This window comes from Catharus ustulatus, unplaced genomic scaffold (genome assembly GCF_009819885.2).
Source record: "Catharus ustulatus isolate bCatUst1 unplaced genomic scaffold, bCatUst1.pri.v2 scaffold_105_arrow_ctg1, whole genome shotgun sequence".
Lineage (NCBI taxonomy): Eukaryota > Metazoa > Chordata > Aves > Passeriformes > Turdidae > Catharus > Catharus ustulatus.
In genome coordinates, this window is record NW_024879452.1 from 67,691 (window position 1) to 84,669 (window position 16,979).

General features: G+C 41.0%; 1 protein-coding gene across 1 annotated transcript in view; it reads left to right on the plus strand.

Moving 5' to 3' along the window:
* The window catches only part of LOC117011295 (phosphoribosylformylglycinamidine synthase-like), a gene marked incomplete at its 3' end in the record, with an annotated part of 63,329 nt that overhangs the window by 17,033 nt on the left and 29,317 nt on the right, over positions 1-16,979 (plus strand). Inside the window, exons 5-12 of the mRNA XM_033086664.1 lie at positions 1,176-1,300; positions 2,703-2,831; positions 5,927-6,058; positions 8,057-8,185; positions 9,909-9,982; positions 11,914-12,070; positions 12,255-12,316; positions 14,895-15,056. Of these exons, the coding sequence (XP_032942555.1) occupies positions 1,176-1,300; positions 2,703-2,831; positions 5,927-6,058; positions 8,057-8,185; positions 9,909-9,982; positions 11,914-12,070; positions 12,255-12,316; positions 14,895-15,056 (970 nt within the window). The remainder of the gene's footprint in view (positions 1-1,175; positions 1,301-2,702; positions 2,832-5,926; positions 6,059-8,056; positions 8,186-9,908; positions 9,983-11,913; positions 12,071-12,254; positions 12,317-14,894; positions 15,057-16,979) is intronic.

Below are 16,979 nucleotides of genomic sequence, written 5' to 3' on the forward strand. Positions count from 1 at the left end.
TTTTGGGGCATTTTAGGTGAATTTTGGTCATTTTGGGTCATTTTTGGGGAGTATTTTGGGATGGATTTGGGGGATTTTGGGCATTTTTGGGATGAAATGTCACCATTTTGGGGTAGATTTGGGGGATTTTTGATCATTTTTGGGGTGAATTTGGGGGATTTTGGTTTTTTGAGGTAATTTCTGGTGTGGATTTGGCGGATTTTGGGCCATTTTGGTCATTTTTGGAGTAGATTTGGGGGAATTTTTAATCTTTTTGGGAGATTTTTGGGATGAATTTGGGGGATTTAGGGTCATTTTTGGGATGAATTTGGGGGATTTAGGTTTTTTTGGGGGTGAATTTTGCTCATTTTGGGGTAGATTTGTGGGATTTTTGATCATTTTTGGGCCATTTTTGGGGTGAATTTGGGTGATTTTGGGTCATTTTTGGGGTGGATTTTCGTCCTTTTGGGTAATTTTGGGGTCATTTTTGGGGTAAATTTGGGGAATTTTTGGACATTTTTGGGGTGGATTTTGGGGTTTTTTGGGGTGAATTTTGGTCATTTTGGGTTTTTTGGGGTCGTTTTTGGGGTGGATTTTAGGGAATCTTGGTTCAGTTTTGGGGTGGATTTTGGGGTTTTTTGGGATGAATTTGGTGGATTTTGGGAATTTTTGGGGTTTTTGGGGTGGATTTTCGGTCATTTTTGGGTCGTTTTTGGGGTGGATTTTGGGATGAATTTGGTGGATTTTGGGTAATTTTGGGTTGGATTTTTGGGGTGAATTTTGATGATTTTGGGGTGAATTTTGTTGATTTTGGGTCTCTGTCCCCTCAGTGCCATCAGGGGGGTCCCAGTGGATTTTGGGTGATTTGGGGATGAATTTTTGGGTTGAATTTGGATAATTTTGGGATTTTTGTCCCGCCAGTGCCATCAGGGGTGTCCCCGTGGGTTTATGATGAATTTTTGGGGTGAATTTTGTTGATTTTGGGTCTCTGTCCCCTGTCACCCCAGTGCCATCAGGGGTGTCCTGGTGGGTTTGGGATGAATTTTTGAGGTGAATTTGGGTTGAATTTTGTTGATTTTGGGTCTCTGTCCCCTGTCACCCCCCAGTGCCATCCGGGGTGTCCTGGTGCATTGTGGGATGGATTTTTGGGGTGAATTTTGTTGATTTTGGGTCTGTCACCTCTCTGTCACCCCCAGTGCCATCCGGGGTGTCCCCGTGGCCGCGCTGTGGCCGCAGGACCCGGCCGGGCCGAGCGCCCTGGAGAGGAGAACGAGCGTCCGGCACGTCACCTTCACCGCAGAGACACACAACTTCCCCACAGGTCAGTCTGGGGTCAAAGGTCACACAGGGGTCATTCAGGGGTCAGGGGACAGACACACAACTTCCCCACAGGTCAGTCTGGGGTCAAAGGTCATACAGGGGTCACTCTGGGGTCAGGGGTCAGATACACAACTTCCCCACAGGTCAGGGGTCAAAGGTCACTCTGGGGTCACTGAGGGGTCAGGGGTCAGACACACAACTTCCCTACAGGTCAGGGGTCACACAGGGGTCAAAGGTCATACAGGGGTAATACAGGGGTCAGGGGTCAGACACACAACTTCCCTACGGGTGAGGGGTCAAAGGTCACAAAGGGGTCAGGGGTCAGTCAGGGGTCAGACACACAACTTCCCCACGGGTCAGTCTGGGGTCAAAGGTCACACAGGGGTCAGTCTGGGGTCAGGGGTCACTGAGGGGTCATGGGTCAGGGGTCACACACGCAACTTCCCTACAGGTCATTGAGGGGTTGGGGTCAGAGGTCAGGGGATCAGGTTGGGGTCAGGGGTCACAGGTCAGGGGTCACAGGTCAGGGGTCACTCAGGGTCAGACACTCAACTTCCCTACAGGTCAGGGGGTCAAAGGTCACACAGGGGTCGGGGGTCACTTTGGGTCAGACACACAACCTCCCCACAGCTCAGGGGTCAAAGGTCAGGGGTCAGTCAGGGGTCAGGGGTCAGACACACACAGCTTCCCTATGGGTCAGTGAGGGGTGAAAGGTCACTGTGGGGTCACTCGGGGGTCAGGGGTCAGACACGCAGCTTCCCTATGGGTGAGGGGTCAAAGGTCACACAGGGGTCAGAGGTCAGACACACAACTTCCCTACGAGTCAGTGTGGGGTCAAAGGTCACTCTGGGGTCAGGAGTCACAGGTCAGGAGTCACACAGGGGTCACTCAGGGGTCACACACACAACTTCCCCATGGGTCAGTGAGGGGTCAAAGGTCAGGGGTCAGTCTGGGGTCTGGGGTCACACACACAACTTTTCTATGGGTCAGTCATGGGTCAAAGGTCAGAGGTCACTCAGGGGTCACCGATGACTCAAGGGAGGAAATTTGGGGGGTGGGGCTGGGGTGGGCGTGGCCAGAGGGGAGTGACCCCAAATGTCCCCAATGCCCCCAATGTCCCCAATGTCCCCAACGTCCCCAATGTCCCCAATCCCCTCAATGTCCCCAATCCCCATTGATGTCCCCAACCCCCCCACTGTCCCCAATGTCCCCAATGTCCCCAATGTCCCCAATCCCCCCACTGTCCCCAATGTCCCCAATGTCCCCAATGTCCCCAATCCCCCCAATGTCCCCAATGTCCCCAATCCCCCCAATGTCCCCTCAATGTCCTCACTGTCCCCAATCCCCCCAATGTCCCCACTGTCCCCACTGTCCCCAATGTCCCCTCCCTGTCCCTGTCCCAGCCGTGGCCCCGTTCTCCGGAGCCACCACGGGCACCGGGGGTCGGATCCGGGACGTTCAGAGCACGGGGAGGGGAGCGCACGTCATCGCGGGGACGGCGGGCTACTGCTTCGGGAACCTGCTCATCCCAGGTGAGAGAAAAACACAAAATACATCCCAAAATATAAACCAAAAATATCCCAAAATTTAAAAACAAAATTAAAAAAAATCCTAAAAAAATCGCCCAAAAAATCGATAAAAAATCCCTAAAAAATCACCCAAAAATCCCAAAAAAATCGCAAAAAATCCCAAAAAAATCCCCAAAAAATCACCCAAAAATCCCAAAAAATTCTCCCCAAAATCTCCCAAAAACCCTAAAAAAATTCCCAAAAAGTCCTAAAAAAATCCCTAAAAAATCCCCAAAAAATCCCCAAAAAATCCTAAAAGAAATCCCCAAAAAATCCCCAAAAAATCCCAAAAAAGCGACAAAAATCACGAAAAAATACCCAAAAAATTCCCCAAAAAATCCCCAAAAATCCCCTGAAATTCCCACAAAATTAAAAAAAAATTCCATAAAAAATCCTAAAAAAAATCACCAAAAATTCCCCAAAAAATGCAAAAAAAATCACAAAAAAATCCCCAAAAATCCCCTCAAAAAAATCTCAAAAAATCCCCCAAAAAACCCTCACAAAAATCCTAAAAAAAATTCCCCAAAAATTCCTAAAAAAATCCCCAAAAAATCCCCAAAAATCCTAAAAAAATCCCCAAAAAATCCTCCGAAAATTCCCCAAAAAATCAACAAAAAATCACAAAAAAATTCCCTAAAAAATCCCCGGTGCTGCTTTGGGAACCTGCTCATCCCAGGTGAGAGAAAAACACAAAATATAAACCAAAATATCCCCAAAGAATCTCCTAAAAATCCCCAAAAATTAAAAAAAAAAAAATCCAAAAAAATAGTAAAAAAATTCCCTCAAAAATTTCTCAAAAATTAAAAAAAATCGCAAAAAAAAATCACCCAAAAATCCCAAAAAAATCGCAAAAAATCCCAAAAAAATCCCCAAAAAATCGCCCATAAATCCCAAAAAATTCTCCCCAAAATCTTCTTAAAATCCTAAAAAAATCCCCAAAAAATGCCCAAAAAATCCGAAAAAAATCCCCAAAAAATCCGAAAAAAATCCCCAAAAAATCCTAAAAAAATCCCCAAAAAATCCCAAAAAAATCCCAAAAAAGCAACAAAAATCACGAAAAAATACCCAAAAAATTCCCCAAAAAATCCCCAAAAATCCTAAAAAAATCGCCAAAAAAATGCAAAAAAAAAATCTCAAAAAAATCCCCAAAAAATCCCCTGAAATTCCCCCAAAATTTAAAATAAAATCCCAAAAAAATCCTGAAAAAATCGCCCAAAAATTGACAAAAAATCGACAAAAATTCACAAAAAATTCCCAAAAAATCCCCGGTGCTGCTTTGGGAACCTGCTCATCCCAGGTGAGAGAAATCCCAAAATACATCCCAAAATACATCCCAAAAAATCTCCTAAAAATTCCCAAAAATGAAAAAAAAAATCCCAAAAAAATCGTAAAAAAATTGCACAGAAATTGGCAAGAAATTGACAAAAAATCAGGAAAAAATCCCTCAAAAAATCCCCGGTGCTGCTTTGAGAACCTGCTCATTCCAGGTGAGAGAAATCCCAAAATACATCCTAAAATATCCCAAAAAATTAAAAAAAAAATTTAAAAAATCCTAAAAAAATCGCCCAAAAAATCGACAAAAAAATCAACAAAAAATCAGGAAAAATTCCCTAAATATTCTAACAAAATCCCCAAAAAATCCCCCAAAAAATCCCAAAAAATCCCCAAAAAATGCCCCAAAAATCCCAAAAAAAATCCCAAAAAATCCCCCCAAAATTCCCAAAAAATCCTAAAAAAATCCTGAAAAAATTTCAAAAAAATCCCAAAAAATCCCAAAAAATCCCCAAAAAATGCCCCAAAAATCCCCCAAAAAATCCCAAAAAATCCCCCCAAAATTCCCAAAAAATCCTAAAAAAATCCTGAAAAAATTTCAAAAAAATCCCAAAAAATCCCCCAAAAAATCCTAAAAAAATCCCCCCAAAATCCCCCTAAAAAATCCCCAAAAAATCCCTAAAAAATCCCTGGTGCTGCTTTGGGAACCTGTTCATTCCAGGTGAGATCCTAAAATGCATCCCAAAATACATCCCATAATAATGTAAAATAACCCAAACACATCCACAAAAAATCCCCAAAAAATCTTAAAAAAAACTCAAAAAAAATCCCCCAGATTTCCCCAAAAATCCTAAAAAAAATCCCTAAAAATTATCCAAAAATTTTGCAAAAAATGCCCTAAAAATCTCCAATAAATCCCCCCCAAAATTCCTAAAATTCCCAAAAAATTCCCCGCAGAAATCCCCAAAAAATCCCCAAAAAATCCCCAAAAATTCCTAAAAAATCCCCAAAAAAATCCCAAAAAATGCCAAAAAAATTCCTAAAAAATGTCAAAAAAACCCCAAAAAATCCCAAAAAATCCCCCCAAAATCCCCCAAAACCCCCAAATAATTTTTTAAATAATTTTTAATTTTTTTAGGGTATGAGCAGCCCTGGGAGGACCCTCTGGCCCCAAAAATTCCCAAAAAATCCCAGAAAATCCCAAAAAAATCCCTCAAAAAATCCCAAAAAATCCCCAAAAAATCTCCAAAAATCCCCCAAAAATCCCAAAAAGTTCTTAAAAAAAAAAATCCCAAAAGTCCCAAAAAAACCCCCAAAAAATCCCCCAAAATCCCCAAAAATCTCCAAAAAAATCTCCCAAAAATTCCACAAAATCCCCAAAAAATGCTAAAAAAATCCCCCAAAAAATCCTAAAAAAATCCCCCAAAAATTCAAAAAAATTCTCAAAAAAATCTCCCTAAAAATCCCAAAAAATCCCCAAAAAATCCCAAAAAATCCCCAAATAATTAAAAAAAGTAAAAACCCCCCAAAGAATCTCCAGAAATTCCCCAAAAAATAAAAAAAATCCCAAAAAAATCCCCAAAAAAATCTCCCAAAAAATTCACAAAAAATCTCAAAAAATCCCCAAAAAAACCCCAAAAAATCCCAAAAAACCCCAAAAAATCCTCAAAAAAATCCCATTAAAATCCCAAAAAATCAAAAAAAAATCCCCAAAAAATCCCCAAAAAATCCCAAAAAATCCCCAAAAAACCCCAAATAATTCTTTTAATAATTTTTAATTTTTTTAGGCTACGAGCAGCCCTGGGAGGACCCTCAGGCCCCGTACCCAGAATCCTTTGCGCGCCCACTCGAGGTCGCCATCGGCGCCAGCGACGGCGCCAGCGACTACGGCAACAAATTCGGGGAGCCCCTGCTGGCAGGTGGGGACATTGGGGACATTTGGGGACATTTGGGGACACTGGGGATTTTTGGGGATTTTTTGGGATTTTTTTTGGATTTTTTTGGGATTTTTTGGGGATTTTTTTTGGATTTTTTTGGGATTTTTTTTTATTTTTTTGGAATTTTTTTTGGACTTTTTTTATTTTTTTGGGATTTTTTTTGGGGTTTTTTGGGGGATTTTGGGGACATTTAGGGACATTGGGGACAGGTGGGGACACTTCAGGATTTTTTTGGGATTTTTTGGGATTTTTTTGGGATTTTTTGGGATTTTTTTGGGATTTTTTTTTTATTTTTCTGAGATTTTTTTTAATTTTTAAAGAATTTTTTTGGGATTTTTTAGGGATTTTTTGGGGGTTTTTTGAGGGATTTTTTTGGGATTTTTTAGGGATTTTTGAGGGATTTTTTTTTATTTTTTGGGGATTTTTTGGGGATTTTTTGGGGATTTTTTGGGGATGTTTTGGAGATTTTTTTGGGGATTTTTTGGGATTTTTTTGGGGATTTTTTTGAAATTTTTTTGAATTTTTAAAGAATTTTTCGGGGATTTTTTTGGGATTTTTTGGGGATTTTTTAGGGATTTTTTTGGGATTTTTTTGGATTTTTTGGGGATTTTTTTTTGGGATTTTTTGTGGATTTTTTTGAGATTTTTTTTATTTTTAAAGAATTTTTTGGGGATTTTTTGGGATTTTTTTGGGGATTTTTTGGGGATTTTTTTGAAATTTTTTTGGATTTTTAAAGAATTTTTTTGGGATTTTTTTGGGATTTTTTTGGGATTTTTTGGGATTTTTTTTTAATTTTTTTGGATTTTTTTGGGATTTTTTAGGGGTTTTTTGGGGTTTTTTGGGGGATTTTTGGGAGCTTTTTTGGGGATTTTTTTCTGGATTTTTTGGAATTTTTTGGAATTTTTTGGGATTTTTTTAGGATTTTTTTGAGATTTTTTTAATTTTTAAAGAATTTTTTGGGGATTTTTTTCCGAATTTTTTTTTATTTTTTGTGATTTTTGGAGGATTTTTTTGGAGATTTTTTTTGGGATTTTTTTGGTGTTTTGTGAGAATTTTAAAAATTTTTTGGGAATTTTTTGGATTGGGATTTTTTTGGGGTTTTTTCGGGGATTATTTGGGATTTTTTTGGGATTTTTTTGGGATCTTTTTTATTTTTTTGGGGATTTTTTGGAGATTTTTTGGGGTTTTTTTAGGGATTTTCTGGGATTTTTTTGGATTATTTTGGGTTATTTAGGTTCATTAATTAGAGTTAATTAACATTAATTAATATTAATTAATTAGAACCAATTAAATTTAATTTGGGATTTCTTTTGGGGTTAATTTGGGCTGGGATTTTTGCACTAATTTAATTTTTAAAAATTTTTTTTTAGTTTTTTTGGGTTATTTGGGTTCATTAATTAGGACTAATTAGGATTAATTCGTGTTAATTAATTAATATTAATTAGGGTTAATTAGGGATTTATTTTGAGGTTAATTTGAGTTAATTTGGGCTGGAATTTTTGCAATAATTTGATTTTTTTGAGGTTTTTTTTACATTTTTTTGGCATTTTTCGGCCGATTTTCGTGCGATTTTCACGGGTTTTTTTTTAATTAATTACCACTAATTAATTTTAATTAATTGTAATTAATTTCTGCCAGGTTTTGCCTGCTCCTTTGGGCAGGTTCTGCCCGATGGGAATGGTTCAAACCCTCGATAATTTGATTTTTTTGGGTTTTTTGGGGTTGTTTTGGGGTTATTTAGGTTCATTAATTAGAGTTAATTAGTGTTAATTAATTAATATTAATTAGGGTTAATTAGGGATTTATTTTGAGGTTAATTTGAGTTAATTTGGGTTGAAATTTTTGCAATAATTTGATTTTTTTTGCATTTTTTCTTCATTTTTTTGGCTTTTTTCGGCCGATTTTCGTGCGATTTTCACGGGGTTTTTTTTATTAATCAACACTAATTAATTTTAATTAATTTTAATTAATTTTTGCCAGGTTTTGCTCGCTCCTTTGGGCAGGTTCTGCCCGATGGGCAGCGCAGGGAATGGATCAAACCCATCATGTTCAGCGGGGGCCTCGGGGCGCTGGAGGACGAGCACGTCAGGAAAGAGAGTCCTGAGAAAGGTGCCAAAAAATGCAGATTTCAACCCAAAATTTGTCCTAAAAATGGCCAAAATTTAACCCAGAATTTAACCAAAAATGGTCCCAAAATCTCCCCAAAAATTCCCAAAAAATCCCAAAAAATCCCCCCAAAAATAGCAAAAGAATCCCAAAAAAATTCTGAAAAAATCCCCAAAAATTCCCCCCAAAAATCCTCAAAAAGTAAAAAAAAATCTCAAAAAAATGCCCCAAAAAATCCCCAAAAATCCCAAAAAATCCCCCAAAAAATCCCCCAAATTTTCCCAAAAATACAAAAAAAATCCTGAAAAAGTTCTGAAAAAAAATCCTAAAATTTCCCAAAAACGTAACCAAAACTCCCCAAAAATCCCCCCAAATTTTTCCAAAAATCCCCCAGAATTCCACCAAAAATCCCAAAAAATCCAAAAAAATCCCAAAAAATCCCCAGAAAATCCCAAAAAATCTTCTAAAAATCTTAAAAAATTCCAAAAAAATCCCCATAAAATACCCAAAAATCCCTCAAAAATTCCCCAAAAAATCCTCAAATAAATCCCAAAAAAATCCCCCCCAAAAATCCCCAAAAATCCCAAAATTTCCCCCAAAAAATCCCAAAAATGCCCAAAAATTTCCCCAAAAATTCCAAAAAAATCTCCAAAAATTCCCAAAAAATCCCAAAAAATCTCCAAAATATCCCCAAAAATCCTCCAAAAAATCCCCCAAAATGCCCAAAAAATGCCCAAAAAATCCCCAAAAAATCCCCAAAAATATCTAGAAATTACCCAAAAGAAATTCCTGAAAAAAGCCCCAAAAAATCCCAAAAAAATCCCAAAAAAATCTCCCAGAAAATGTCCAAAAAATCTGAAATAAAATCCCCAAAAAATCCCCAAAAAATCCAAAAAAATCCCCAAAAAATCCAAAAACTTACCAAAAAATCCCAAAAATTCCTCCATAAAATCCAAAAAAATCCCTAAAAAAACCCCCAAAAAATCCCTAAAAAAATCGAAAAATATCCCCAAAAAAATCCCAAAAAATCCCCCAAAAGTCCCCAAAAAATCTCCAAAAAATCCTAAAAAAATCCCAAAAACCCTCAGAAAATCCCCCAAAAAATATCCAAAAATCCCCCAAAATTCCCCCAAAAATCTCCAAAAAATCCCAAAAAAAATCCCCCAAAATTCCCAAAAAATCCCCAAAAAATCCCCAAAAAAATCCTAAAAAAATCCCCAAAAAATCTCAAAAAAATCTCAAAAACATCCCCAAAAAGTCTCCCAAAAAATCCCAACAAATCCCAAAAAATCTCAAAAAAAATCCCCCAAAAAATCCAAAAAATTCCCGAAAAAATCCAAAAACATCCCCAAAAAAATCACCAAAAAATCACCAAAAATCCCAAAAAAATCCCCAAAAAATCCCAAAAAATCCCAAAAAATCCCCAAAAAATCCCCCAAAAAATCCAAAAAATTCCCGAAAAAATCCAAAAACATCACCTAAAAAATCACCAAAAAAATTCCAAAAAAATCCCCAAAAAATCCAAAAAAAATCCTAAAAAAATCCCAAAAAATCCCCTAAAAATCCCCAAAAAAATCCCAAAAAATCCCAAAAAATCCCCAAAAAATCCCCCAAAAAATCCCAAAAAATCCCAAAAAATCCCAAAAAAATCCCCCCAAAATCCCTAAAACCTCAAAACCCCAAAATTTTGATTTTTCACCCCAAAATTTCATTTTTTCCCCCCCAGGGATGCTGGTGGTGAAGCTGGGGGGTCCCGTCTACAGGATCGGCGTGGGGGGAGGGGCGGCCTCGTCCATCCAGGTTTGGAATTTTGGGGGGAATTTGGGGGATTTGGGGAAATTTGGGATTTTGGGATTTTGGGGAATTTTTGGGGATTTTGGGGGATTTTTTTGGGGGAATTTTTGGGGATTTTTGGGGATATTTGGGTAATTTTTTGGGGGATTATTTTGGGATTTTTTGGGATTTTGTGGGGATTTTTTGGGATTTTTTTTTTGTATTTTTGGGGGTTTTTGTTATTTTTTAAGTGTTTCTTTGGGGATTTTTGGGGATTTTTAGGAGATTTTTTTGGGATTTTTTTTGATTTTTTGGGGGATTTTTTATCAATTTTTTGGGATTTTTTTCAGATTTTATGGGGGAATTTTTGGGATTTTTTGGGATTTTTTTGATCTATTTCGGGATATTTTTGGGATTTTGTCAGGATTTTGAGGGATTTTTTTGAGATTTTTTTTATTTTTTAGGATTTTTAAATTTTTTTTATATTTTTTTTATATTTTGGGGGATTTTTTGAGGAGCTTTTGGGATTTTCTGGGAATTTTGGGATAGTTTGACAATTTTTTGGGGATTTTTTTGGGATTTCTTTGGGATTTTTTTGGGGATTTTTTGGGATTTTTGGGGATTTTGGGTGGAAATTTTGGGGAATTTTTGGGGGATTTTTTGGGGATTTTTTTTAGTTTTTGGGGATTTTTTTTTTATATTTAAGGGTTTTTTTGGGATTTTTTAGATTTTTAGGGAATTTTTTGGGGGATTTTTGGGGATTTTTTGGGGATTTTTTTGGATTTTCTAAGGGTTTTTTTTGGCATTATTGAGATATTTTGGGGATTTTTTGGTGTTTTTTGGGGTGGATTTTTTTGAGATTTCTTAGGAATTTTTAGGATTTTGGGAGGAATTTTGGGGGGATTTTGGGGATTTTTTGGGGATTTTTTGAGATTTTTTTTAGGATTTTTTGGGGGAGTTTTGGGGGAAATTTGGGCAATATTTTGTGGAGTTTGGGGTATTTGGGGAATTTTGGGGAAATGTTTTTGGGATTTTAGGGGAAATATTGGGGGGATGTTTGGGGATTTTTTTTGGTTTTTTTGGATTTATTGGGGATTTTTTTGGGATTTTTTTTTAGGGTTTTTTTGGGATTTTTGGGGAATTTTGGGGATTTTTTAAAGTTTTTTTATTTATTTTTGGGGAGATTTTAGCAGGATTTCTGTGGAAGTTTTGGGAGAATTTTTGGATTTTTTGGGTATTTTTTGGGATTTATTGGGTATTTTTTGGGACTTGACATTTTTTGAGATTTTTGGGGGAATTTTTTGAGGATTTTTTGGGATTTTTTGAAGATATTTTGGGATTTTTTTTTTTTTATTTTATTGGGGGTTTTTTTGGGGGTTTTGGGGATTTTTTTTAATTTTGGGGGAATTTTGGGGGGATTATTTTGGGATTTTTTGGGATTTTTTTTTATTTTTATTTTTTGGGGATTTTTTTGGGATTTTTTTGGGGATACATTGGGGATTTTTTGGGAGGATTTTTTGGGATTTTTCTGGGATTTTGGGCGATTTTTTTGAGACTGTTTGGGTTTTTTGGGATTTTTTGGTATTTTTTTGAAAGTTTTTTGGGTTTTTTATTTTTTTGGAATTTTTGGGGTGTTTTGGGGATTTTTTATCGAATTTTTGGGATTTTTTGAAGGAATTTAGGGATTTTCAGGGGATTTTTTTGGAGGTATTTTGGGATTTTTGATGTATTTTTTTGGGATTTATTGGTGATTTTTGGGGGGATTTTTTGGGGATTTCTTTACCATTTTTGGGTATTTTGTGGGGAATTTTTTGTGAATTTTTGGATAAATTTTGTGAATTTTTGTGGCGATTTTTTTATTTCGCGCCGCGTTTTTCCTGCCAAATTTTTTTTTTAAATTTTTTTTTTTTAATTATTTTTTTTATTATTTATTTTTTTGTCCCCTTTGCTGTCCCCAGGTGCAGGGTGACAACGAGGCCGAGCGGGACCTGGGGGCCGTGCAGAGAGGGGACCCCGAGATGGAGCAAAAACTGAACCGGGTCCTGCGGGGGTGTGCCGAGAGCGGGGACAGAAATCCTGTCAGCTCCATCCACGACCAGGGGGCTGGGGGCAACGGTGAGGGGACATCTGGGGACATTGGGGACATTGGGGACATGGGGACATTGGGGACATTGGGGACATTGGGGACATTGGAGACATTGAGGGGATTTGGGACATTTGGGACATTGGGGACGTTAATTTTTTTTGTGGGTTCATGGTGTCCCCAATGTCCCCCCAATGTTGTCCCCAATGTCCCCAGGCAATGTCCTGAAGGAGATTTCGGAGCCAGCCGGGGCCGTCATCTACGCCAGCCGCTTCCAGGTCAGTGTCCCCAATGTCCCCAATGTCCCCAATGTCCCCAAATCCCCAATGTCCCCAAATCCCCAATTTTCCTCAATCCCGTCACTCCCATGATGTCACCATTGACATTGGTGACATTGGTGGCACCCTGGTGACACTGGTGACACCTTGGTGGCCTCAGTGGCAGCTTCGGGACCTCAACCTGAGTGTGCTGGATCTGTGGGAGGGGTCTGAGTGTCCCTTGTCCCTCTCATCCTGTGTCCCCAATGTCCCCAAATCCCCAATTTCCCTCTCTCCATTCACTCCCATGATGTCACCATTGACATCGGTGAGATTGGTGACACCTTGGTGACACTGATGACACCTTGGTGACATCAGTGACAGCTTGGGGGCCCCTCTGTGATTGTCCTGGACCTGTGGGAGGAGTCTGAGTGTCCCTTGTCCCCCTCATCCTGTGTCCCCAATGTCTCCAAATCCCCAATGTCCCCAATCCCTTCAATCCTGCGATTTCACTGCTGACATTGGTGGCACTTTGGTGACATCAATGACACCTCGGTGGCCATGGTGACAGTTTGGTGACACTGGTGACAGCTTGGGGATCCCTCTGTGATTGTCCTGGAGCTGTGGGAGGGGTCTGAGTGTCCCATAGCCTGTGTACCCAATGTCCCCAATGTCCCCAAATCCCCAATTTCCCTCAATCCCTTCACTCCCATGATGTCAGTGGTGACATTGGTGACATTGGTGACACATTGGTGACACATTGGTGACATCAGTGACACCTTGGTGACATCAGTGACAACCTGGGGACCTCTCTGTGATTGTCCTGGATCTGTGGGAGGGGTCTGAGTGTCCCTTGTCCCCCTCATCCTGTGTCCCCAGTGTCCCCAAATCCCCAGTGTCCCCCAATCCCTTCAATCCTCCGATTTCACTGCTGACATCGGTGGCACTTTGGTGACATCAGGGACGTTGTAGTGACCATGGTGACACTTTGGTGACACTGGTGACAGCTTGGGGACCTCACCCTGAGTGTCCTGAAGCTGTGTGAGGGCTGTGAGTGTCCCTTGTCCCCCTCATCCTGTGTCCCCAATGTCCCCAAATCCCCAATCCCTTCAATCTTGCGATTTCGCTGCTGACATCGGTGACACTTTGGTGACACTTTGGTGACATCAGTGACACTTTGGTGCCACTGATGACACCGTGGTACCCTCATTCCCAACTGGGTGACCCCTCTGTCAGCGTCCTGGAGCTGTGGGGGGGTATGAATGTCCCTCATCCTGTGTCCCCAAAGTCCCCAAATCCCCAGTTTCCCTCAATTTTGTGATTTCACTGCTGACATTGGTGGCACTTTGGTGACATCAATGACACCTCGGTGGCCATGATGACAGTTTGGTGACACTGGTGACAGCTAGGGGACCTCTCTGTGATTGTCCTGGAGCTGTGGGGGGGCTCTGAGTGTCCCTTGTCCCCCTCATCCTGTGTCCCCAATGTCCCCAAATCCCCAATGACGCCAATCCTTTCAATCCCCTGGTGGTGCTGGGGACATTGACGATATTGGTGACACTTTGGTGACATCAGTGACACTTTGGTGGCCTCAGTGACAGCTTGGAGACCTCACCCTGAGTGTCCTGGAGCTGTTGAGGGGCTCTGAGCGTCCCTTGTCCCTCTCATCCTGTGTCCCCAATGTCCCCAATGTCCCCAAATCCCCAATTTCCTCCAATCCCTTCACTCCCATGATGTCGCCATTGACATTGGTGACATTGGTGGCATCCTGGTGACACTGGTGACACCTTGGTGACCTCGGAGACAGCTTGGGGACCTCACCCTGAATGTACTGGAGCTGTGGAAGGGCTCTCAGTGTCCCTTGTCCCCCTCATCCTGTGTCCCCAATGTCCCCAAATCCCCAATGACCCAAATCCTTTCAATCTCCTGGTGGTGCTGGGGACATTGGCGATATTGGTGACACTTTGGTGACAACAGTGACACTTTGGTGGCCTCAGTGACAGCTTGGAGACCTCACCCTGAGTGTGCTGGAGCTGTGGGAGGGCTCTGAGTGTCCCATATCCTGTGTCCCCAGTGTCCCCAATGTCCCCAAATCCCCAATTTCCTTCAATCCTGCGATTCCGCTGCTGACCTCCGTGGCACTTTGGTGACACTGGTGACACTGTGGTGGCCATGATGACACCTTGGTGACATCAGTGACAGCCTAGGGACCTCACCCTGAGTGTCCTTGAGCTGTGGGAGGGGTCTGAGTGTCCCTCATCCTGTGTCCCCAATGTCCCCAAATCCCAAATTTCCCTCAAACCCTTCATTCCCATGTCGTCAGTGGTGACATCGGTGATATTGGTGACACCTTGGTGACATCAGTGACACCTTGGTGGCATTGGTGACAGCTTGGGGACCCCACTCTGAGTGTGTTGGAGCCCTGAGAGGGGTCTGAGTGTCCCTTGTCCCGCTCATCCTGTGTCCCCAATGTCCCCAAATCCCCCATGTCCCCAATCCTGCGATTTCACTGCTGACATCGGTGGCACTTTGGTGACACTTTGGTGACATCAGTGACACCTTGGTGACACCGGTGACACCTTGCTGCCACCATTCCCAGCTGGGTGACCCCTCTGTGAGCATCCTGGAGCTGTGGGGAGCCGAGTACCAGGAGTCGAACGCGCTGCTGGTGCGGCCGGAGGCGCTGGGGCTGCTGAGGCGGCTGTGCCAGAGGGAGCGGTGTCCCCTCAGCGTGGTGGGGACAATCACCGGGGACGGGAAGGTGAGTGACAGACTGACTGAGTGACAGGCAGACAGACTGACTGACAGGGGGACATTTGGGGTTGATTTTTGGGGTGATTTTAGGGGATTTTTTTGGGAGTTTTTGGGGTTTTTTGGGTGTTTTTGGGGTGTTTTTGGGTGATTTTAGTGAATTTTTGGGGTGTTTTTGGGGGATGTTTGGAGTGTTTTTAGGATGTTTTTGGGGTATTTTTTGGGTGTTTTTAGGGTGTTTTTTGGGTATTTTTAGGGTGTTTTTAGGGTGTTTTGGGGTGATTTTAGTGAATTTTTTGGTATTTTTAGGGTGGTTTTTGGGTGTTTTTGGGTGATTGTAGTGAATTTTTGGGGTGTTTTTTGGGTATTTTTTGGGTGTTTTTGGGGCTGGTTTTGGGGCTGGTTTTGAGCTGTTTGGATTTTTTTTGGGGCGATTTTGGGTATTTTAAGGGTGTTTTTGGCGGGATTTCAAGGCTGGTTTTGGGGTTCATTTTGGGGTGATTTCAGTGAATTTTTGGGTTTTTTTGGGGGTGTTTTTGGGGTGATTTCAGTGAATTTTTGGGCTATCTTGGGCTGTTTTTGGGTGATTTCAGGGGCTGTTTATGGGCTGGTTTTGGGCAGTTTTTGGGTTTTTTTGGGTGTTTTGGGGTGATTTTAATGAAATTTTGGGGTGGTTTTGGGTGTTTTTGGGTATTTTTTGGTGTTTTTAGGGTGTTTTTGGGGTTGGTTTGGGGTATTTTGGGGTTTTTCGGGTGTTTTCAGGGTGTTTTTGAGTGATTTCAGGGCTGTTTCTGGGGTTGGTTTTGGGGTGATTTTAGTGAATTTTTGGGGTATTTTTGGATATTTTTAGGGTGTTCTTGGGGTGTTTTAGGGTGGTTTTGGACTGTTTCTTGGCTGGTTTGGGGTGATTTTGGGTGTTTTTGGGATGTTTTTGGAGTATTTTGGGGTGATTACAGTGAATTTTTGGGCTGTTTTTTGGGTGTTTTGGGTTTTTTTGGGGGGTGATTTTGGGGTGGTTTTGGGTGTTTTTGGGGTGTTTTGGGGTGATTTTAGTGAATTTTTGGGGTGTTTTTGGGTGATTTCAGGGTCTGTTTCTGGGGTTGGTTTTGGGGTGATTTCAGTGGATTTTTGGGGTGATTTTGGGATATTTATGGCGTGTTTTTGGGATGTTTTTGGGTGGTTTTTTTAGTGTTTATAGGGTGTTTTTGGATGTTTTTGGGCTGTTTTTGGGGTATTTTTGGGGTGTTCCTGGGCTGGTTTTAGGGTGTTTTTGGGGTGGGTTGGGTCTGATTCTGTGGTGATTTCGGGACAGTTTTTAGGGTATTTTTGGGCCGGTTATGGGGTATTTTGTGTCTGATTTTGGGCTGTTTTGTGTCTGCTTTTGGGGCAGTTTTTGGGCTGTTTTGGGTCTGATTTTGTGTCTGATTTTGGGCTGTTTCTGGGCTTTTTTGGGGTATTTTGTGTCTGATTTTGGGCTGTTTTGTGTCTGATTTTGGGGCAGTTTTTGGGTGTGATTTTGGGCTGTTTCTGGGCTGATTTTGGGCTGTTTTGTGTCTGATTTTGGGATATTTTGGGTGTGATTTTGGGGCAGTTTTTGGGGGAGTTTTTGGGCTGATTTTGGGCTGTTTTGTGTCTGATTTTGGGATATTTTGGGTGTGATTTTGGGGGTGTTTTTGGGCCGATTCTGGGCTGATTTTTGGGGTTTTTTGGGTCTGATTCCTGGGTGTTTCTGGGCTGGTTTTTGGGCCATTTTTGGGGTGATTTTGGGCTATTTTGTGTCTGATTTTGGGGCAGTTTTTGGGCTGTTTTTGGGTTGATTTTGGGCTGTTTTTGGGCTGTTTTGTGTCCGATTTCGGGGTGATTTTGGGCTGTTTTGTGTCTGATTTTGGGGCAGATTTTGGGCCGTTTTTGGGCTGTTTTTGGGGTATTTTTG